General features: G+C 39.3%; 1 protein-coding gene across 1 annotated transcript; it reads left to right on the forward strand.

Moving 5' to 3' along the window:
* The first annotated feature begins 3,949 nt into the window (after positions 1-3,949).
* On the forward strand, positions 3,950-7,906 carry LOC148876282 (uncharacterized). The gene is made up of 2 exons (XM_088967076.1): positions 3,950-5,878; positions 7,715-7,906. The coding sequence occupies exons 1-2, from the start codon at positions 3,950-3,952 to the stop codon at positions 7,904-7,906; spliced, it is 2,121 nt and encodes a 706-aa protein (XP_088823202.1).
* Positions 7,907-21,808: the final 13,902 nt, after the last annotated feature.

Consider the following 21,808-nt stretch of genomic DNA (forward strand, 5'->3'; position numbering starts at 1 on the left):
TCAATGATAGCACCTGCTCGGCCCTGGATGGCATTGGACATTGCTCCTTTGCCTCTATGATTTCCATTTCCTCATCCTCGACCATAGCCTGCTTTACCTCCATTTTGATTCTTCCAATATTCCAGGTACCCAATGATTTAAAAACAGCGGGATTTTTCATGTCCAGGTCTCTTGTAGTGAGCACAAACTATGGGTAGATCAGCAGAGTCTCGCCCTTCTCTTATTTGACCCTTTTGATCTAATTTACCTTGGCTTGCAAAGGTAGCAACTTGTATCCTTGGATCTTCATGCTGCCTTGCCTTCAATTGTAATTCTTCTCTTGATATCATGGCAAAGCAGCGAGTGAGTGAAGGTAGTGGGTCCATGCTTATAATGTTTGATCTAATAGTACCATATCGATCATCAAGGCCCATTAAAAATTTATAGACCTTTTCATTCTCTCTTTCTTCCAATATATTGATCAACATTTTGCACGTTGATCCGCATACACAAGTGTTGGTTTTAGTATACTGATCTAACTGATCCCATATTCCCTTTAGTTTAGCATAGTAATCTATGACACTTAGTGACCCTTGCCTGAATTCATTTAATTCCCCTTTCAATTGATATATTCGGGGACCATGTCCTTGATGATACCTTTGTTGGAGTTCAATCCACAACTCTCTAGCATCATCAAAGGAAATTATGGTGTTTTGTATGCTTTTGTCGATACAATTAAAGATCCATGAAACAACCATAGCATTACATTTATCCCAAGTATTCTTGTCAATGTCATTCGCCTTAGCTCTTTCTAGAGTCCCATCAATGAAACTCAATTTGTTTTTAGATTTTAGAGCTCTTTGAAAGGCCTTTTCCCAAATATGATAGTTTTCTATATTAAGAATGATTTGGCTTAGAAGCTTACCTGGACTATCAGACGAGCTCAGACAACATATAGACGTGGGATCACCGATAGATGGAATCTTGAAAGAGGTGGATGAGCTGCTACCAGTCATTGCTTCAGACATGAGGTTGCTCGAAATATGGCTGGATTGAAGGAGTGGTTCGACACACACCAAACCTCACTCTTATGAGTCACATGACTCCTCTTCTTTGATGGGCACACGCCCTCTGAATGGATCAATGGTGAAACTCACCACAACTCTGATACCATGAGAAAACTATGGAGAAGATAATAGCTAAGACATAATTGATTGAGAAAACTATAAAACCATGAGAAAGTGTCAACCAAAAATTGCAGAACTCAGAGAAGGAGAAGAACTTTTAATGGGAGAAGTTCTTTCTCATAAACTTGTACAAAGAAGGGCCGAAGGCTACAATATATATACAAGTTATGGGGTAGAAAAATAGTAAGTAAAAGAAAAAAGAAAGTCTAACAAGATATTATACACCTTCCTAATTGTACTTTCCTATCATTCACCTTCCTAATTTAGAGGATAGGATATTATACACTTTCCTAATTGTACTTTCCAATTAAATCAAAAGCTTGAAAGTTCAAGGTCGAGTACCTTTGGTTGCATGTCTCTCAAGAAAATGAGGTGTCAAGCCGAGGTCTCCCTCAATTGCCGAGGTGCCAAACCGAGGTCTCCCTCAACTATTGAAGTGTTAAGCTAAGGTTTCCCTAGATGGTGAGGTGTCAAGCTGAGGTGTCTCCCTTAGTTGTCGAGGTGCTGAGCCGAGATCTCCCTCAGTGACCAAGGTGTTGAGCCGAGGTGACACCCTATGTATACATTCAATTAGGCTTGTGAGACCTTTGATTGCGGGTCTTCCTAGCAACTGAGGTGCCGAGCCAAGGTCTCCCTCAACTGCTAAAGTGTCAAGTTGAGGTTTCCCTAGTAGGCAAGATGTCGAGTTGTGGTCTCCCTTAGTTGATGAGGTGCCAAACTGAGGTCTCCCTTAGTTGTCGAGGTGCTGAGCCAAGGTCTCCCTCAATGGTCGAGGTGTCGTCTAGCTCGATCATGATTCGAATTAGATACTTGAGCTCGAGCTCAACTACCTTTGAATGTAGGTCCCCTAGTAGTTGAGATGCCAACCTGTGGTCTCCCTTAGTTGGAGAGAGAGTGGCATTCTTGTAATTTATAAGGAGAGAGAGAGAGTTGATAAGAGAGTGGCATTCTTGTAAGTTGTTAGGAAAAGAGAGTGAGAAACTTGATAGGAGAGAGAAGCATTCTTGTAATTTGTAAGGAAAAAAAGCAAAAAAGAGAGTAGCATTCTTGTAATTTGTAAGAAAAAGAAAGAGTTGGTGGGAGAGAGAGTGGCTTTGTAATTTGAAAGAAAAAAATGCAAGAGAGAGAAAGAATTGGTAAGAGAGAGTGGCATTCTTATAATTTGAAAGAAAAAAAAAAACAAGAAAGAGACAGTTGATGGAGAGTGGCATTCTTGTAATTTGAAAGAAAAAAAGTAAAATTTACTGTTAGATTCCATTTCTTGCCTTCTCAAGGGCTTCTTTTTGTACACATTCCAACTTAATGTATTTATTAGTAGAGGGGCCCTGCATTGTAGGGCTTTCCAAAACTAAATTATTGTATAGGAAAAATGAATTTGTAAAAGATAAATTTTTTAATTAAAAGTTTTTAGGAAAAAAAATTACTTAAAATATGTAGAAATTTATGGATAATAATATATTTAATTTAATAAAATAAAACAATAAATAAATAAATAAAATTTTTAGTTTTGAAGTCAATTTAATATAAATGAATGAATAAATAAATGCTTAGATAATAATAAATAAATAAATAAATGAATAAATAAAAGTCTCTCTCAATGTCAAATCTCTTTTATTTTAATGATTTATAAATAATTTATTTAATTTTATTAAATAAATAAATGATTATATAATAATAAATAAATAAATAATAAAAGTTGAGATAAAGAATAGGAGAGAGAGAATTAGGTGAGAGTACGGGTGCAACTTGGGCCGGCCTAACACGAGCTTGAACCGGCCCAACCTAAAATTTTACATGGGCTGGGCTTGGGTTTTGGTCCTCAAGTTAGGCTTGGACCCAAAAAGTCAGGATTTTTTACTTTTTAGGCCGGTAGCCCGAGCCTAGCCCAACTACACACACACACATATATAAGTATGTATGCATATATGTATGTATGTATGTATGTATGTATATATATTTGCATTAATATACATATATATTTATAATTTTAGAGTGGGTTCATTGACCAACCCAAGCCCGAACCCAACCCGAGTGCATCATATTATAGTGCGGGTCGGGCTCAGTTTCGGAAAATCAAGCATGACCTTGGGCCGGTCTAGGCTCGGGCCTTAAGCTCAACTTTTAGGGTTGGGCCCGGGTTAACCATAAACCCGACCCAACCCGCATGGAATGCACCCCTAGGTGATGAGAGAGAAGAGTTGTAGCATAATTGTAAATAATAATAAAATAAATAAATGCTTAGATAATAATAATAAAATAATAAATTAATAAATAAAAATTGAGATAAAGATTAAAGAATATGAAGAGAGAAAAATTTAGGTGAGAGAGAAGAGGGATAGCATTTTATTTTATAAGATGACATAATCTGAAATAATTATATATAGCACTCTTGTAAATTAATGAATAAAAAATAAAAAATAGTAATATTAATGAGTAGAAAATAAAAAATAAAGCAAAATAATAAGGTATCTTTTTCTGTTGTGAATTAATGAATAGAAAATAAAAAAATAACATATGGTTTCGTGTTTCCTACTCTTTCTTCCTTTGTACCTGTATTCCTCTCTCTAAGCCCATATCCATATATCTGAAACCCAACCAATCAATTAGTTTCCCCGTTTAAGATTTTACCCAATAGCTAATCCTCCTTGCCTAGTCTAGTAAGTGCCAAGTACCATCAGTCTTGACCTGTATTACTCTCTCTAAGCCCATATCCATGTGTTTGAAACCCAACCCACCAATCAGTTTCCACGTTTAAGATTTTACCCAATAGCCAAATGGGTAAAATGGGGCAGGTCGGAAATTTGTTGTCGGAAAGAAAAGAGGGATGGCTACCCAGCAACACGGAGAAGAATCCCAGAGAGCAGGTAAACGCCATAGCCTTAAGAAGTGGGAAGACAGTTGGCGAAATCCAGAAAGAAGACAAGGAAGCTGATGTGGCTGATCTGCAAAAGGAGAATGAGGGAAGTACCCCTAAACTGAATTTAGATGAAATTAAACTTCCTATCCCCTACCCAAGAAGAGTCTTGAAGGCTAAATTAGATAAGCAATTTGAAAAAATTTTGGAAGTGTTCAAAAAGATCCATATTAATCTTCCTCTTCTTGATGTATTGTCACAGATGCCAAAGTATGCCAAATTTCTGAAGGAGGTGATGTCCAATAAAAGGAAGTGGGAGGATTGTGAGATGGTAAAGCTAAACGAAGAATGTTCGGCCATTCTTCAAAATAAACTGTCTCCAAAAGTAAAGGATCCAGGGAGTTTTTCTATACCTTGCACCATAGGCAATGCTGAATTTGAGAAAGCTTTATGTGACATTGGCGCTAGTATAAATTTAATGCCCTACTGTATTTTTAAAAGACTCGGATTGCATGAACTAACACCTACCACCATTACCCTACAATTGGCTGATCGAAGCATTAAATACCCTAGGGGAATAGTGGAAGATGTCTTAGTTAAAGTAGGGAATTTCACCATCCCTGTTGATTTCATTGTGTTGGATATGGAGGAGGATAGATCGATGCCATTAATTCTAGGGAGACCCTTTCTTGCTACTGGTAATTCCTTAATTGATGTACAAAAGGGCCAACTTACTCTTAGGATCAATGGTGAAGAAGTGATATTTAACATTTTTCAAACCCTAAAGTATCCCAACACGAGAGAACATGAGATATATGCAATCGACTCTATTGATGTGGTGGCAGCAGAAATTAATAAATCAAAGTTAGATGACCCTTTTGAAAGCTGTATTATTAATTCTTGTGATGACATGCAGGTCATGGAGGAAGAGGTAAAAGAGGCGATGAATTTTTTAGAGGCCGGCCAAGAAGAGTGCAAGCTAAGACAAGGGAGATTTCTACCATTAGATGCACCGACCTCCTCTAAACAATTATTACCTTCCATCAAAGCACCTCCAGCTTTGGAACTTAAACCCTTACCCTCTCATTTAAAATATACATTTCTGGGAGAAAAGTCCACCTTACCCGTGATTATCTCTACTGATTTGACAGGCCTCCGAGAGGAAAAACTAGTGAGGGTGCTAAAACAGCACATACTAGCCATCGGATGGAGCATTGCCAACTTGAAAGGGATTAATCCCTTGGTATGCACACATAAGATTTTGATGGAGGAAGGCTGCAGTCCCAAGGCACAGCCACAAAGGAGACTGAACCCTAAAATGCAACAGGTAGTAAAGGCAAAAATTCTGAAATGGCTTGAAGCAGGTATTATTTATCCGATTTCTGATTCATCATGGGTAAGTCTTGTTCAAGTCATACAAAAAAAGGGTGGAATTACTATAATTCTAAATGGAAATAATGAATCAACTCCCACAAGAACAATAACTGGCTGGAGGGTGTGCATAGACTATCGAAAGCTGAATGAGGCCACTAGGAAAGATCACTTCCCTCTACCATTTATTGATCAAATGATAGAGAGACTTGTAGGGCACGAATATTATTGCTTCCTAGACGGCTACCCTGGGTATCTTCAAGTACCTATTGCACTTGAAGATCAGGAAAATACCACTTTCACATGCCCATATGGAACCTTTGCATTTAGGAGAATGCCATTTGGACTATGCAATGCGCCTGCTACCTTCCAACGTTGTATGATGTCATTATTTGGTGATTTCATCGATGACTTCATGGAAGTCTTCATGGACGATTTCTCCATCTACGGGTCATCATTCGATGACTGCTTGCATAATTTGGAAAAGGTAATTTTGTTTTGAATTGGGAAAAATGCCATTTCATGGTTAAGGAAGGAATCGTTCTAGGGCATAAGGTGTCTTCCAGGGGCATCGAAGTAGATAAAGCTAAAATAGAATTGACTGAAAAGATCCCTCCTCCTCAATCATTAAAAGATGTTAGGGGTTTTCTAGGACACGTAGGCTTTTATAGGCTTTTCATTAAAGACTTTTCTAAAATCGCAAATCCCCTGACAAATCTGCTAGTTAAGGATATACATTTTGAATTCAATGATGATTGTATGCATGCATTCAACACTCTTAAAGAGAAATTGGTTCAAGCGCCGATTGTAACAGCTTCTATATGGGAACTATCCTTCGAAATCATGTGTGATGCAAGTAATGATACTTTGGGTGCAGTTTTAGGGCAAAGAAAGAATAAGAAATTTCATACCATTTAATATGCAAGTAGGACCATGAATGAAATACAAAAAAATTATTCCACTACCGAAAAGGAACTACTTGCAGTAGTATTTGCTACTGAAAAATTCAAATCTTATTTGCTCTTATCTAAAGTTATCAAATTCACAGACCATGCTTCCTTGAGATATCTACTTGCTAAGAAAGATGCAAAACCTAGGCTACTACGATGGATCTTGTTGTTGCAAGAATTTGATTTAGAAATTAAGGACAAGAAGGGTAGTGAAAATATTGTAGCTGATCATTTATCAAGGCTGGATGAAAATTATGTTGAAAATATTGATAATTCAGCCTTACATATGAATTCCCAGATGATAAACTATATGCGATTAATGGTAATAATGAACTTTGGTTTGCTGATTTGGCTAATTTCTTGGTAGGGAATGTGGTGCCTCTTCACCTGACATATCAGCAAAAAAAGAAATTTTTCTCTGATGCAAAGCATTATCTATGGGATGAACCTTACCTATACAAAATTTGCAAGGACGGTTTGATAAGAAGATGTATTCCTGAGGAGGAAGTGCGAAGTGTTATAAAATTCTGCCATGACAGAAGCAGGAGGTCACCATGGAGCATCAAGAATCGCTTCAAAAATCCTCCAAAGCGGTTTTTATTGGCCATCACTCTCCAAGGATGTCTTTGCATATGTAAGTGCTTGCGATCATTGCCAAAGGACAGGTAATATCTCCCGACGAAACGAGATGCCCTTGAGCAACATTCTTGTCTACGAAATATTTGATGTATGAGGCATTGATTTCATGGGACCCTTTCCAAAATCTGTTAATAATTCTTATATACTTGTGGCCGTGGATTATGTGAGCAAATGGGTGGAAGCATGTGCATACCCTACTAATGATGCTCGAGTTGTCATTAAATTTATAAAGAAATTCATATTCACTCGTTTTGGAACACCTCGAGCCATCATAAGTGATGGGGGGAAGCACTTATGCAATAAACAACTTGAATAATTGTTAAACAAATATGGTGTTACACACTGAATTGCAACCCCTTACCACCCTCAGACCAGCGGCCAAGTAGAAGTCTCTAATAGGGAACTAAAGCAGATTTTAGAAAAAATGGTCACCACATCCAGGAGAGATTGGTCCTTGAAATTAGATGATGCACTTTGGGCTTACCGTACTACATTTAAAACACCAATTGGTATGTCTCCTTACCAATTAGTTTTTGGCAAAGCATGTCATCTACCCGTTGAATTGGAACATAAAGCTTATTGGGCTACCAAATTTTTAAATTTTGATCTAAGCAATACAGGTGATGCAAGGAAACTTCAGCTCAACAAGCTAGAAGAATGGAGAAATCAGGCATATGAGAATGCCTGCACTTGCAAAGAAAAAACTAAAGCTTGGCATGACTCTCGTATTGCAGGGAAGGAATTCAAGGAAGGAGACAAGGTGGAGCGGACCCTTTGTAGTGGCTAAGGTATTCCCTTATGGAGTAATTGAACTACATAATGATGATGAGAGTACATTCAAGGTAAATGGGCAGCGGTTGAAGCATTATATTGAAGGAGAGCAACTCATCCACCATGGGTCCATTCTCTCCTTGAAACCACCATGAAAGAAAGGTGAAAGTCAAGCTCACGACTTAAAAAGAGCGCCTATAGAAAGCAACCCATTAAGTTTAGTTGTTCATTTGTTCAGTTTTTTTTTTTCACTTATGAGTGTTTTTTTTTTTTTTTGTATCTCACATCTGCAGGAACTCAATGAGGCATTCAGGGAAGTCCTCTTAAATCTTTATGTCCTTGTTCTTGTTATGCATATTCCATACATTGAGGACAATGCATATCTTAAGTGTGGGGCAGGATTAAGGGGTTAATAAATTTTTCTCAGACTCTAGCATGCTTCGATTATCACTCTCTAACATTTCCTTTCAAAATTTCTGCTCCCTAGAGACTTATTTTTGAATGATTGCAAACCACCATGAATCATGTGCTTAGGTGAGATAGACAAGAAAGGATGCAAGCAAATCTAGCTGAAATTTTTGGATATGGAAGGTACCTCAGTAGTTTGAATGATCAATGAGCAAGATGCAATACAAATTTGACCCCTATGAGCATTTGGTTTATGACCGTCAAACATGGTTTGATTATTCTAGAACTTGCTTTAATAGACATGTTGAGACCACGGTAGTGAGTTCAAGGATTGATATGAAAATGGTGATGCCCTTTTTCGGAGGAAAAAAAAAAAAGAGAAAGGGAAGAGGAGAAGAAATAAAATGTAGTGTGAGATGGAGCAGGAGCATAAAATTCACTCATCCCTAGATCCCAAACCCCTTGTCACCTTTTGATGCAATGAACTCATGCTAGTGGTGGAGATGTGATATATAAGCAAGCTTATAGTAATAAAATTCCTTGTTTTGACTTATTCAAAAAATATATATATATTATTATGAGGGAATACTTTGAATCTTGCTGCATTTGATTATAAAAACAACGAGTGCTTACTTTAGTCCTAAAATTGTTCATGCGACGAAATGCATGCTCCCCTTGATTGTTGATTTCACTGGGAAACATGAGGATTGGCGATTTAAAATGATTCTTTGACAAGTTAAAGAGGAATAAGAAGTGGACAAATGGAAGGATCATTAAATATTGGATCAAGGCATGCAAGAGGGAGAACATCCTATTAAGAATGACATCCGAAAATTTTAGTAGTTAGTTAGCTTGTCTTGTTTTAGTTTTGCTTCAGTTTTGTCTTGCCCGAGGACGAGCAAGAGTTTAAGTGTGGAGGGATTTGATGAGAATAAAATTTATCATATTTTTATCCTCTAATATTCTGTCTTTTATACTAAATTAGTACTTAATTAGACTCATAATTCTTGTAATTCGGTGCAGGGCAAGGAAAGAAGTCGCAAAAAGGAAAACAAGGCTAATCGGATGGGTTTTCACAGTTTCAGCAGCGAGCCATACTCTGGGCCTAAATTTCATATCCGGGCTCCGATTTGGCTGATTCAAGATTCATTGGAAAGAAAAAAGAGAAAACTACAACTTTCATGTTTTGGGATTTCGCAGATTCGGTATACATCTAAGTCAAATCCGGGCCCGAAGATGAAGCAATTTCAAAGTGAGGCCCAGTTCCCAATTGAAGCCCATTTCGTAGAAAAACCTTGAAGCGGCCCAAGTTATTAAAGCAGCCATTCAAATTCAAGAATTTCGAGAGTCCTCTTAGATTTAAATTTTAAATGTAATTCTAGAAAGATTAGAAAAGATTTAGACCATGAGATAAGAGATAAGATAGGATAGGATAGGATAGGATAGGAGGAGTTTGGATCAAGACTGGATTATCCATTCTTGAGATAACTCCAAGTAATTGTAAGCTATATGAGAACTGGGTGTACCAACCCTAGGGATATAACGAATTGCATTAAGCTATCTATCAAGAAAGGAGAAAATAAATCAAGAAACTTAGGGAAGGTGATCAAGAGTTCAAGAAACCTCAAGAAGAAGGTGGTGACAAGAAGAGGAGATTTCAGCACCATGGGCGAATTCATGAGTTCTTTCTTTCCCTTTGTTTGCTTTAATTCTTTTGTCATGAACTGATTTGTTTTTAGCTAGGGCTGTGGAAAGCGTAACTCTGTTAATGAATATATTTTTATCTTTATGATTTATCCAAGATGGTGATTTTCATACAGTCTATGAATTATTTTGCTTAATGCGATTAAAAGCTTGGCCACCTCTTAATTGATTTGATTTATGTGAATGAATCGAGAGAGGAATTCACATAATTTGACTGCATAGTTCATAGTGTGAATTGAATGGTATATAGAGAGATATATATATACATGATTCATCTGAATATAATGGTTTTCCTTGGACTTAATGCACTTCCATCTTGAGAGCTCTACTCGAAAGATCGAAGGGTTACCTGATGGGCGTAGTTTTAGTATATTTCGAGAGAGAATATTAAATAAAATTGGAAAAACCTCAACTTATGGGAATGACAAATACTTTTGGTTAGAATCCATTAATATTCATTACATTGGTTAGATGGACTAAAAGCCCTAGCGATTTCATCCAATGCATATTCGGTTAGTGATCACCATTGCTTCTATTTTCTTTTTCTAGTTTTTATTTTCAACAGTTCTTACTCTTAAATTTGAAATTCGATTGTCCAAATAATTAGGGAAGGCTGTAGTTTTAATAGTTATTTTGTTAAATCCCCATGGGAACGATATTTTTATACTACTTGATAACTAGTGCACTTGCTAGGGTTATATTTATAGCTATCAGCATACATGTTGAAAATATGAAGGAATAAAGTCTGGATCTGGTCCTCACAAAGTACTACTCACACCGACCTCACAACATGTTCCAGCCATACATTAGGAATTCTCTTGTACTTATATGTTATTATTCATGGGAGATGTTCCAATGCACAACATAATATGGCTATAAGGTCAGTGTGAGGTGCGCTTTGTGAGGAGCAGATCCCAATTTGAAGGGGCATTGGTCCAAGATTTTTATTCCAAAAATAGACCAAATAAATCTCTTGTCAACCTTATAGAAAACAAATAAACCTAGAACTCCTCCGTGTGGAGATAAGTAATTTCAGTTAAGTATGGCTCTTGAAATAGAGCCATACTTTGAAATACAGCCATAATTCAGACCAATTTCTGCTCACCATATAACAATTCCTTTATTAGATAATAAAAAAAATGATAAGTTCATCTTATTAGTATGATTTTTGTACACAGATTCCTCGATTAAATGGTCATTCGACACTTTGTATGTGTCCAATGGATGAGGCAAGGTTAGAAAGCCAAAGGCAACAGAATAGAACACATAACAACACATACACTCCAAGGGCATCCAGAAAAGAAAGGTATAAGGAATCCAATCGCATAATCCAAGGTACCATATTGAAAAATGACCTTTGGTGTTAATATATCCTAGAAAAATGCTCTGAATGTTGACCAATTGAAAGTACAACTTAAAGTTCCAACTTCAAATAGACCAAAACCAATAAGGTCATAGTAGCATGCCTCTATCATTTTCACATATGCGTAGATGATGAAATGTGGCCTATAACCAGCTCAACTCGCATTTAGAACCTGAGCTCCAGTAGGGAAATCAAGTCCAGATCAATAGGTAAAACTTTAACTAAAGTCTGTAATTACATATGAAATAACAGCATAAACTCAGGCAATGTCTAAGGAGAAAACCTGAGATCCAAATCTGAAACCAAACTAAGAAAATTAAAACTAAATGATGTCTAAAAATCTAATACCCAAATCATCCCATGAATCTAAAATCAGTAAAAAAATAAATTTAAAACACAGTTTCTTAAATAGTAGATTCACCTCCCCCTCCCCCTCCCACTCTCTCTCTCTCTCAATTTCTATTTTCTAGGTGTCCTTATTTGTCCATTTAGATACTAATGACTGATTCAAACTGCTATGCTTGTAACACTTTGACGTTCAGAGCATTTAATCAGAACACATCCATATGACTTCACTGTTTAATTACTGAAACTGTGACACGAACTCCTGCATTAGTATGTTTCTTGGTCAGCAATACTTAATGTGAATCTCCATGTTGGTACTGATGAAGAGTCCACTGACCATGTTAGGTTTAATCTGTGATGCGTTAGAAGTAAGAACAAACATGAGATGCTGGTAGGAAGAAGATATCAGATAAATTGTACTGGAAGAAAGAAAAGAAGCTCCGAAAGATCCATAAATCATTTCTCATTCCAGGATGTATGCCACCAACAATGGAAGTACAATTTCTTCCCACACTCGTCAACTTTTTCTCTCTCCAGCTACATGTGGCTACTATAGCCTGGGCTCTAGCAAAGTCAAAAGGGATACATAGGCTAAACCAAGGAAGCTCCTTGTCTACTGAGAAAAAAAGCGATTTCTTCATTTCAGTAAAGGGTAGTTTCTCAAGTGGATTTCACAAGGTGGGGCATCAATGGATACTGTTACTCAATCTGGTTCATAAACTCTACTACTAAAACAATTGTATGGAAGGCAAATAGAGACCAGCCAATGAATGGGAAGCATTCCAAGATAACCCTTCACAAAAATGGCTATTTGGTATTAACTGATATGCAGACAATTCAGTGATCAAATTTCAAAACTGTTTACCTTCCAGGTAAATAGGAACCACCAAAACTTGTTTGGATTAGTTATAAGATCTAATGATGGATCTTTTCATTGTAGGTGACCTTCTAATATTTTAATATATGGCCTTCTAATGATGGACCAGCTGCAGTTTTGTCCATTTGTTTGTCTTTTTAGAAGAATATTGTTTTGATTGTTCAGAAATTCATTTCTGTTACATACATGAGAGTCTCCTCATATCAGATTTGTCTATTTTGTTTGTTTCTTATATATAACTGTCAGCTACTACCTCTGTTTTGACTTGTTTGGTTACTTTATTACACTTAAAACAGAAATAGATATGCAGTCCACAATGAAAACAATTAAGAGGAGTCTTCTCTTCACCTCTTCATCAAGTGTGCCTTTGCGACTCAAGTATGGGCCACATTCAATACTGAAAACAAGGTAGAGCCTGTGTGTCCAATATGCAATGAAGAGGCATCTTCTCTTCACCTCATCATCAAGTGTGCCTTTGTGACTCGATAATGAGCCAGATTCAATACTGAAAACAAGGTAGCCAGTGTGATCAAAATTCAATGAAGAGGAATCTTCTCTTCACTATTTCATCAAGTGTCCCTTATGCGCGCAACTCAAGTATGGGCCAGGATTGAGAATGTTTGGGGTCGCACTGCCCCCTAGATTTTTCTAGTGCAAGCCCTCTTTGTGCCAAAAATAAAAATAAAAATTTACCTATTCTTTCACTTCCACCCCTTCTTCTTAGGAGTCTTCTAACTAGCTTTGTCAGAGGCCTTAATTCCTCCATGCATCAACCCCCTCCTAAAAATACATGAAAAATAACTAATGTATAAGAAATCCCACACTAGATAGAAGTAAGAGAAGAATTTCTTTATGACAATTGGCTCATAGTTCAATCGTTTATTTATGAGAGGGAATTTCTATCAAATGATCTTTGGTTACAGCATAGCTCTTACCAAACTAAGATCCAAATAATATTATAAAACCCAGGCAATGGTTGAGGGAAAGACCCAAGATCCATATTTGAAACCAAATTCAGAGAATTAAATCTAAACAATGCCTAAAATCTAAAATCAAAATCACCCTATGAAACTAAAACCAGTAAAAGTCAAACTTTAAAATGCAAAGATCCATAAACCATTTCTCATTCAAGGTTGTATGCCACAAACAATGGAAGTTAAATTTCTTGCCACAATCATCAACTTGTTTTTTCTCTTCTGCTACTTGTACCAACTATATCCTACAAGAAATAAAACCATCTCCCAAAGATCCATAAATTATTTCTCATTCCAGGCTGTATGTCACCAACAATGGAAGTTCAATTTCTTGACACACGCGTCAGCTTGTTTTCTCTCCTGCTAGTTGCACCTACTTGAAGGGTTGAGAGATCCATCACATGGATGCCCAAAGATTGCGGAATAAGGGGCGAATTTCAAAAATTTTTCTCTCCCTTCAATTGAGAATCACATTCCCTATTTAGAAAATCATATTTTCAAGGATAAATCTTGAACCTTAAACTGAACCAGATCTGAACCAAAAGAAATGGGAGAGAATGATACCTGATATGGAGAAGCAATATCTCCCAGCGAAGGTGTTCACGCCCAAGGAAAGATCCAAAGACTGCTCCCACTAAAGATGGCGCAGTGCAGGATGGAGCAGAATCAGCAGTGTTCTTCCCCAAGAACTCTGTCCTTCGCAAGAAACAGCAGGATGGAACGTGAGCACAGCTCCCTTTTCAATCCTTTCTCAAAGAATTGATGTCAAGATCCAATCTTGACTTCTCCCACAACTGGAGATCAACTGGCAAACAGGGCGGCAAGAGCAGGGAGGCGGCAAGAGAGTATTCGTAGGGTGCAAAATTCTCTCTTCTTGATTTCAGCACTAAAGAGGATCTGATGTGTTTCTTGGTCTCTCTCAAGGCTGCCGCCCCCTCCTTCCTTTTGTTAACTTGAAAAGATCAGCTCCTAATCCCATTAGGAGGTGCTTATCCAAATCATATTTGGATCAGCTTTCTTTTCTAATGATAAGGATAAACCCTTATCTTCTTTGCAGATTAGATTAGTTTTATCCTAATCTTATTAGGAGGTTTCTAGATCTGAATCACATTCAGATCTGGACTCTCTGAGTGGATAGGATTAAGACCCTATCCTAACTGCTAATCCATCTCAGAATTCGCCCCTTTAATTAACTAAATTAATAGCCCAGTTCGAAATGGGCTTTAGGCCCATTAAGCTTATGTGCTCACTTAACCCTCCTAACTACTGCCCAGTTGGGCTTCCTTGTATGGCGTGGGACCCAAGCATTGATCTACACATCAGCCACATGGGTTCGGCCCAGCCTTTGTTACAAGGCCTGGTCGAATACACTATTAAAGACAGTGCACCCCCTGAAACCCATCAAATGGGCTCTATGGGCCCAACACTTACCCTAAGTGGTCCCTGGGCCAAGCCACCTTGTAACACCCAGGGACTGTGGGCAGATGCAAGATTAGTCCATCAGGTATTATCTTCAATGGTCTTACACTTAACATCTCAGCCCATAATGATCATACACTACCCGACAAGAGAGGACCTCTCCCTCGGCTACAAGGAACAATGTTGCACTCTCCACTTATATGGATCCCGGGAATTAAAACCCTTTTGCAAACATTTTAGAAACCATAATATATATACTTTTATCTCTCATAAAAAATATATTTTGCAAAACAAATTTCAACGGTTGAAATCTGCTGCCGGCAGTCTTGGTTTCCAATAGTGAGAGTGCATCCCCGATCATTACCTTTGTCCGACAAAGGGGCTGATCATGTCACTATGATCACCCACTCAGATGAATTCTCGGATTGTCCCAACATACCAAGGTTTTGACCCCCGCTAAGGATCTCACTGATTGGTACATCAAAGACAGCCCGATCCGACACCTAGTGCAGTATCATAATCGAGTCTAGGGGTCGGGTGTAACTTTCCAGTTTTGCCCATCAATCTCCAAGGTCCAGGGCAATACTAGAAATCTGGTTCAGTTCAAAGATTTAATTAATCCCACACTGTATGTGCCTAGGGTCTCACCCCGGTAGCTGAGACAAGCCACCCCAACCGACTTGGTGGCACCACAGTGTCAGCCTTGTCAGGATAGGTCTCCCCAGACCAACCCACTGGCTGTGAACATTCAAAACTAACATGAGTCTCAATAAGTGTCCAGTTTAAGGGTAATACACAGAAACATACCAAGGGAACATGAATCAAATATGTAGTTTTATTCATTTACAATAAACTCATAAAGTACATCAATTTTGATTGAAGCTAAGGGCATACAAAACTGTCTAACACTACTATAGCCTGGGCTCTAGCAGAATCAAAAGGAAGCTCCTTGTCTGTTGAAAATGAAAGTGGTTTCTTCATTCCACCCAAGGGTACTTTCTCCAGTGGATTTCACAAGGTGGGCACCAATGGCTACTGTTACTCAATCTAATCTGCTACTAAAACAATTGTATAGACAGTGAACAGAGGCCAGCCTTTGAATGGGAAGCATTCCAAGTTAAGCTTTCGCAAGAATAAAACCTTAATCTCTATGAGAAGTCGAGGTATGTACTCATCTCACTATTACAACTTCCAATTCGATGATAACATACTAAATCTTATCTATAAAGGGCCTCAATTTTCAAGTATGGATTGGCTCAGTAAAGCTTTAACAGTCTTGTCAAATGGTAGAAGCCCTTACAATAACTCCAAGGCATCTTTGGGAGGAAGATAGCTGATTTCCACAAGGAAAGGGGGGATATGTTAAAATCTCTATCTTCTTTAATGATTTACTTTTTAAAATTAAACTAAAAATAATCTTACTGGAATAACAGGCTATTGTTTCATTTATCTTCATATCCCTCACTCTTCTTGTACCCATCTTAGTTCCTTGTTGTTGGGGTTCCTAATACCTTCCCCATGCCACAAATGAATCTCTAATCTCCATCCTTGATTTGTAGCCCATTCTCCCAATCTTTTCTTGCTAAGTAAAAGCAACTAACTGTTTTATAGGTAACAAGGATAAGCTTTGCATTATTGAACAATCCTGACTTTAAATTACTGGCATTTTCTTCATGGAATCCAGATTTGGAAGTCCAGATTTAACTTTTCTCAAAGTTAGCCTGGTAAACAGAACAAGAAAGTTCAACATGGCTCTTATTCACTGTATATATTTTTCTCTAAGATTAGTCATAGTCATCCTAATCAAAGTTCAAAGTTGTGTAGGTCCCAGTTAAAGAGCAACCACCAAAATTTTCATCTATACCTCTGTCTACTATTTTAATACCATGCTCTTCATATTAGAATTTAATATTAGGCCTTATAAAAGTTAATAGGGTGGTTTAATATCTGATTTTCTTGCTTGAATATCATTTTTATAATAAAAAATACTGAGAATATGTGAGAAAAAAGCAGGTTGAGGAAGAGAAAGGCATCATCATTCGCTTCGTTGTTATTTGTCACAGGTGAGAGGTTAACTTCCCTTAAAGCTGATCTCAGTTATGAAAACAATTTTCTCATGTTTGAATCTCTGTGGCAGCAACTGTATACATCAACTGATCCTAGAATATTGTATCTCAATTCTCATGTTTAAATCTCATTGGAATTTCTCATTATCAACTGAATTCTAGATTAGAGTTAATCCATTTGTCCTGATCAAAAGCCAACTAAGCTTTACCCATTCATGCAGATGATGGAATCTTTTTTATCCATTTTCTATGATGATTAATTTTCATAATATAGTAATTCATTTATTAGTAAAATTAAGTTATTATCCACGTAAATGGAAATTCCATTTTTCACAGTGATGACAATTTTTTCAATTCTTAGCCCATCCACATTAACAGGATGGAGGGAGGGAGGGAGAGAGGGAGAATGAATAAATTACAATTCACTAAAAGTCCACAACAAAATATAAACAGAAAACACAAAATGTACCTCAATAGACACTATGCAATACTAAAACTAAGAAGATTCTTTCTTCTACAACTCGCATTGATAAATTCAAAAATAAGAATTCTAATTTCCACCAACTGAATATCTTTATGATGGAGCGCGATCCAGCCGGTCTTAGCTGTCTACGGCCTTGCTTCTGAACGGGGTAGCAGGGAACCTGAAACAGAGGAGATGGGGAAGCTCCGGGGGGAACCCGGTGTAGAGGCTCCGAAGCTCAAGTTAGAATCCTTCAAAAGCAAGGTAATACCAGATAGCACAAAGTATGCATACCTCGTTTGTCAGGGGGCAGGGGGCTCTTATAATCACTTCGTGCACTCGCCCCGAGGCCCTTGTCAGGTCGGGTATGATTACCCTTGTGCTTGTCAATTCGGCCGTCGTCCTTTCTGCTGAGACAGAACCGTCACTACCTAACCATCTTTCTAACTGGAGATGGCGGTGTCAGTGGCGGTGGCAGGTGGCCGTTTAGAGTGCTGCCGCCAAACGTCAGATCCCAAATCAGTCAGGCGCGGCACCCTCGGGCACGAACTTCCTTAGTGTCAGGCATGGTACGACTTGTTTGGTTTTGGTGTCCAGAAGGTGATGCGAAGTGCTGAGTGAGGCGAAGTCTTGAGCTCGGAGGTATCTATAGGGTAGGTCAGTTCGGCGAGGTGTATCCCGAGCTGTTACAAAGGGTCAGTTCGGCGAAGTGTATCCCGAGCTGTTACAAAGTGGGTCAGTTCGGCGAAGTGTATCCCGAGCTGTTACAAAGTGGGTCAGTTCGGTGAAGTGTATCCCGAGCTGTTACAAAGTGGGTCAGTTCGAAGAAGTGTATCCCGAGCTGTTACAAAGTTGGCCAGTTCGGCGAGGTGTATCCCGAGCTATTAAAAAGGGTGAGTTCGGGCCCCCCATAGGGAGTTCAGTCCGCTGGTGTCCCCTTGTTCCCGCCTAGGCTTGGCCCCTTTTGTCGAGCTGTTATTTCTACCACATGTCACATAATAGAGAGGTCGGGCCAAATCTTCCTTCATCAATTGCCCCCCACTCCTTGCGGCGGGGGTCTTGCCATGGTGCGGGGAGTTTCGCGAGGTAGCAGGTGGATTTGTCCCACCCTTTGAACCTTCACTGCGCGAGTTGCAGACTATACGTCGGAGGATTTGCTCCAGGAGCCCGAAGTGACTCCACCGATGCACGAAACCGTCGAGGCGCCTTACGCTGAGACCACTCATACGGGTGCTCCTGCATACTCAAGTGCTCCTGCTCACTCCAGGTCCGCTCATACGCAGGCTGGGCCCTCGGGCTCGGGGGCTCAAGGGGAGTTTAGGAGCGTGTTGATGCCAAACTACACTCTTCAGAAGAGTAGGGACGCTACTTTCCCTGAGGAGGTCGCGGCGTGGACCAATCTTCCCTTGAACCAGATCGCCTGCCGCGCCGTAACACATGCCATGGTGGTAAGTTAGATTCCGTCTTCCTTTTTTATTCTGTTGCTTCTGCTGTTATTGCTCACTTATTTCTTTTGGTAGGTGAATTCTTCAATCCATGCCTTGGCGGCCCAAGTGGAGAGGAGATCGCGACAGGCGCGAGCTGCTGAGGCTGCCGCTCATGCTGCTGAAGAAGCTTTCCATGCTGCAGAGGCAAACACCCAGGCTGCTGAGGCGGCTGCTTACGCTGCTGAAGAGGCTGCTCGCATCGCGATGGCCAGGCAAGCGAGGTCTCAGCGTGACGCCGAGGCCATGGGAGTAGTTGTCAAGCATATGGCGGACTTGAAGTTGGATTTGCAGCATCAGGTCGAATATCTTCAGGAGGACATTAGGGAGAGAACATAGATTTTTTTCCAAGGCATTGAAGACGCCAAGAAGAAGGCAGTTGAGGATTACATTGCCTTTTCACGTTTTGACGATCTAATGGTGGATTCTTACAGGAGGGGGATCAAGTTGAGTCGGTGGATGATCTGGAATACGTACCTCGACCTCGATGTAAGTGCCATATCCACTTCGCGTATAACTCAAGAGATGGCCAATGCTGCCGATGGCGAGCCAGACTCTGAAGGAGAGGCAGGGCCTTCAGGTGTTGTTGAAGTGCCTTCTGATGGCGAAGAGGTGGCTCCGGGCATGTAATTATTATTATTTTTTTTTTTTAGGTCCTTTCTGATGGCCAATGTACTCCTATTTCTTGCAATGGAATAGAGTCTTTTTGCCCGTGTTCTTTTTCCCCGAACTGATTCTTTGTCGGTCACTTTGTCCGGGTTATTATACTTTCGCGATCTGTTCTGCCGTGAACTAGTTTTTTGCCGAGCTGATAATATGCTTGACTTCTTTGCGTATTTACGCCAAGGTTTCTCTTGGCTTGCATCGTGGCACATAGGACCTGATTTCGTCCACTTCGCTTGGTGGTTTATAAGTAGTATCGCCTTAAGTTCACAATGTTCCATGCTCGAGGTACTTGTTTGCCTTCCAAGGTTTCGAGTTCGTATGCCCCTCCCCCGAGCGCTCTTTTTACTTTATAGGGCCCTTCCTAGTTAGGTCCAAGCTTGCCCATGCCGGGTTCGGGCGCCATAATCTTACGAAGGACCAGGTCGCCGACTCGGAAGCTTCATTGCTTTACTCTGCTATTGTAGTAGCGAGCTACCTACTGTTGGTATGCCGCTGTTCGGATGTGCGCGAGGTCCCTTACCTCGTCCAATAGGTCAAGGTTGGTATGTAACTCGTCTTCGTTCGTCCGATCGTCGTATGTTTCTAATTGCAATGTTGGTACTTCGATTTCTGTCGGGATCACTGCTTCAGTGTCATAGGTGAGGTTGAAGGGGGTTTCTCCCGTGGCGGTTTTTTTGGTAGTTCAGTAAGCCCATAAGACACTTGGTAGCTCTTCGGCCCACAATCCCTTAGCTCGATCCAAACGTGCTTTCAGTCCGTGCAGGATGGCTCTGTTCATTACTTCCGTCTGACCGTTTGCCTGCGGGTGCGCGACTGACGTGAAGTTTTGTCGGATCTCCATGTTCTGGCACCACTCTTGGAACTTGATATCCTCGAACTACTTGCCGTTGTCAGAGATTAGTACCCGAGGTAACCCAAACCGACATACTATGTTCTTCCAAAAGAAGTTTTGTATGTTTCGATCCGTCTACACTGTGATCTCCAGGTTCGAACAGTCCATTAAATCAAAATAAATAAAGAACAATTCTAAATAAATTTTGGATTTAATAAAAATTAATTTCAGATCAATCGCCCTTAACAAGAAACAGTTTCTTGGAAAAAGAAAACAATCTGCGCAAATCTTGAAAGAACACCTTCTATCCATCTGCGCAGGGTCAGATCTGATTTTCTTTTGGTTCAAGATTCGAACCTGTGGCTCTGATACCACTGAAAGAAAGGTAGGATCCATCTAATGGACGCCATAAATGTTGTGGAATGGGTGGGCGAATTTCAAAAATTTCCTACCTTCTCCCAACTGGGAATCATATTCCCTAAATTTAGAATACAATATTCAAGGATCCTACTTGAACCATAATCAAACAAGATCTGTACGAAAAGATAAATGGGAGGAATATACCTGATCCGGAGAAGCAATATCTCCCAAAGTTGGTGTTCACACCCAAAGAATGCTCCAAGATCCATTCCTGCTGAAGATGACACAGCTGTGGATGGAATAGAACCAGCAGGGTGCGTCCTACACACTGGATCCTTCACAAGAATCCTTTGGAAACACTAAACACTGAATCCTTTTAGTCTTTGTTGCAAGACTAATGTCAAGAACAGATTTCTTGACTTTCTTTTTCTACAAAGATCTAATCTTGCAAAAGAGATGGCAGCGGCAGGAGGAGAACTCTAAAGGCGAAAAGGCTGAACTGCCTTTTTTTTTCTTTTTCTGGAGTATGAAAAATGAGATCCTATCTCAATTCGCAGGAGATATCCTATATCTCTTCAAGGTGGTTCGAAATCTGATATTTCTCTTTCTTGGTTAGGGTTTTGATGTGTGGCTCATTGTGACACTAGCAAGTGCACTAGCCGTTCAAGTAATAAAGTAGTGAGTGAAGTATCGTTCCCACGAGGATTTAGGAAACAATTACCAATACTAAATTGAGCACTTCTTATCTGATCAACAAATAAATCAAAACTCTAATGAAAGCTAAGAAATCCTAAATTAAAATCTATCTAAATCATTGGCCCAATTGCCTTCAATTCAGGTTAGAAGAGTAAGCAGTAAATGCCAATCTCAAAATTCAGCAATCTATCAAATTGGATCATTCGAATAAATCATGATTGAGCCTTGGTTTGGTGAAACCCCAAGGTCATGAACAGCCTCTCTCAAGTGCATGTTCATCCTATGCATGAGTGACGGTTCTTCTATCTCTAGCAAGAATCTAATCCCCATGCATGCATTTCTTCAAACACTTCTAAGGCATCAATTCAAATCTGAATTGATCACCAACTGAATTGTGCAA

The sequence above is a fragment of the Nelumbo lutea genome, chromosome 1 (genome assembly GCF_056320005.1).
Source record: "Nelumbo lutea isolate HS-2025 chromosome 1, American lotus-T2T, whole genome shotgun sequence".
Classification (NCBI taxonomy): domain Eukaryota; kingdom Viridiplantae; phylum Streptophyta; class Magnoliopsida; order Proteales; family Nelumbonaceae; genus Nelumbo; species Nelumbo lutea.

What these genes read in the sequence shown, in the direction of transcription:
- LOC148876282 (XM_088967076.1), top strand. Translation starts at nt 3,950, where the DNA reads ATGGGGCAGGTCGGAAATTTGTTGTCGGAAAGAAAAGAGGGATGGCTA. An exon ending in GCTTGCATAATTTGGAAAAG is followed by an intron (nt 5,879 to 7,714) that starts GTAATTTTGTTT and finishes CTCGTATTGCAG; the next exon opens with GGAAGGAATTCAAGGAAGGA.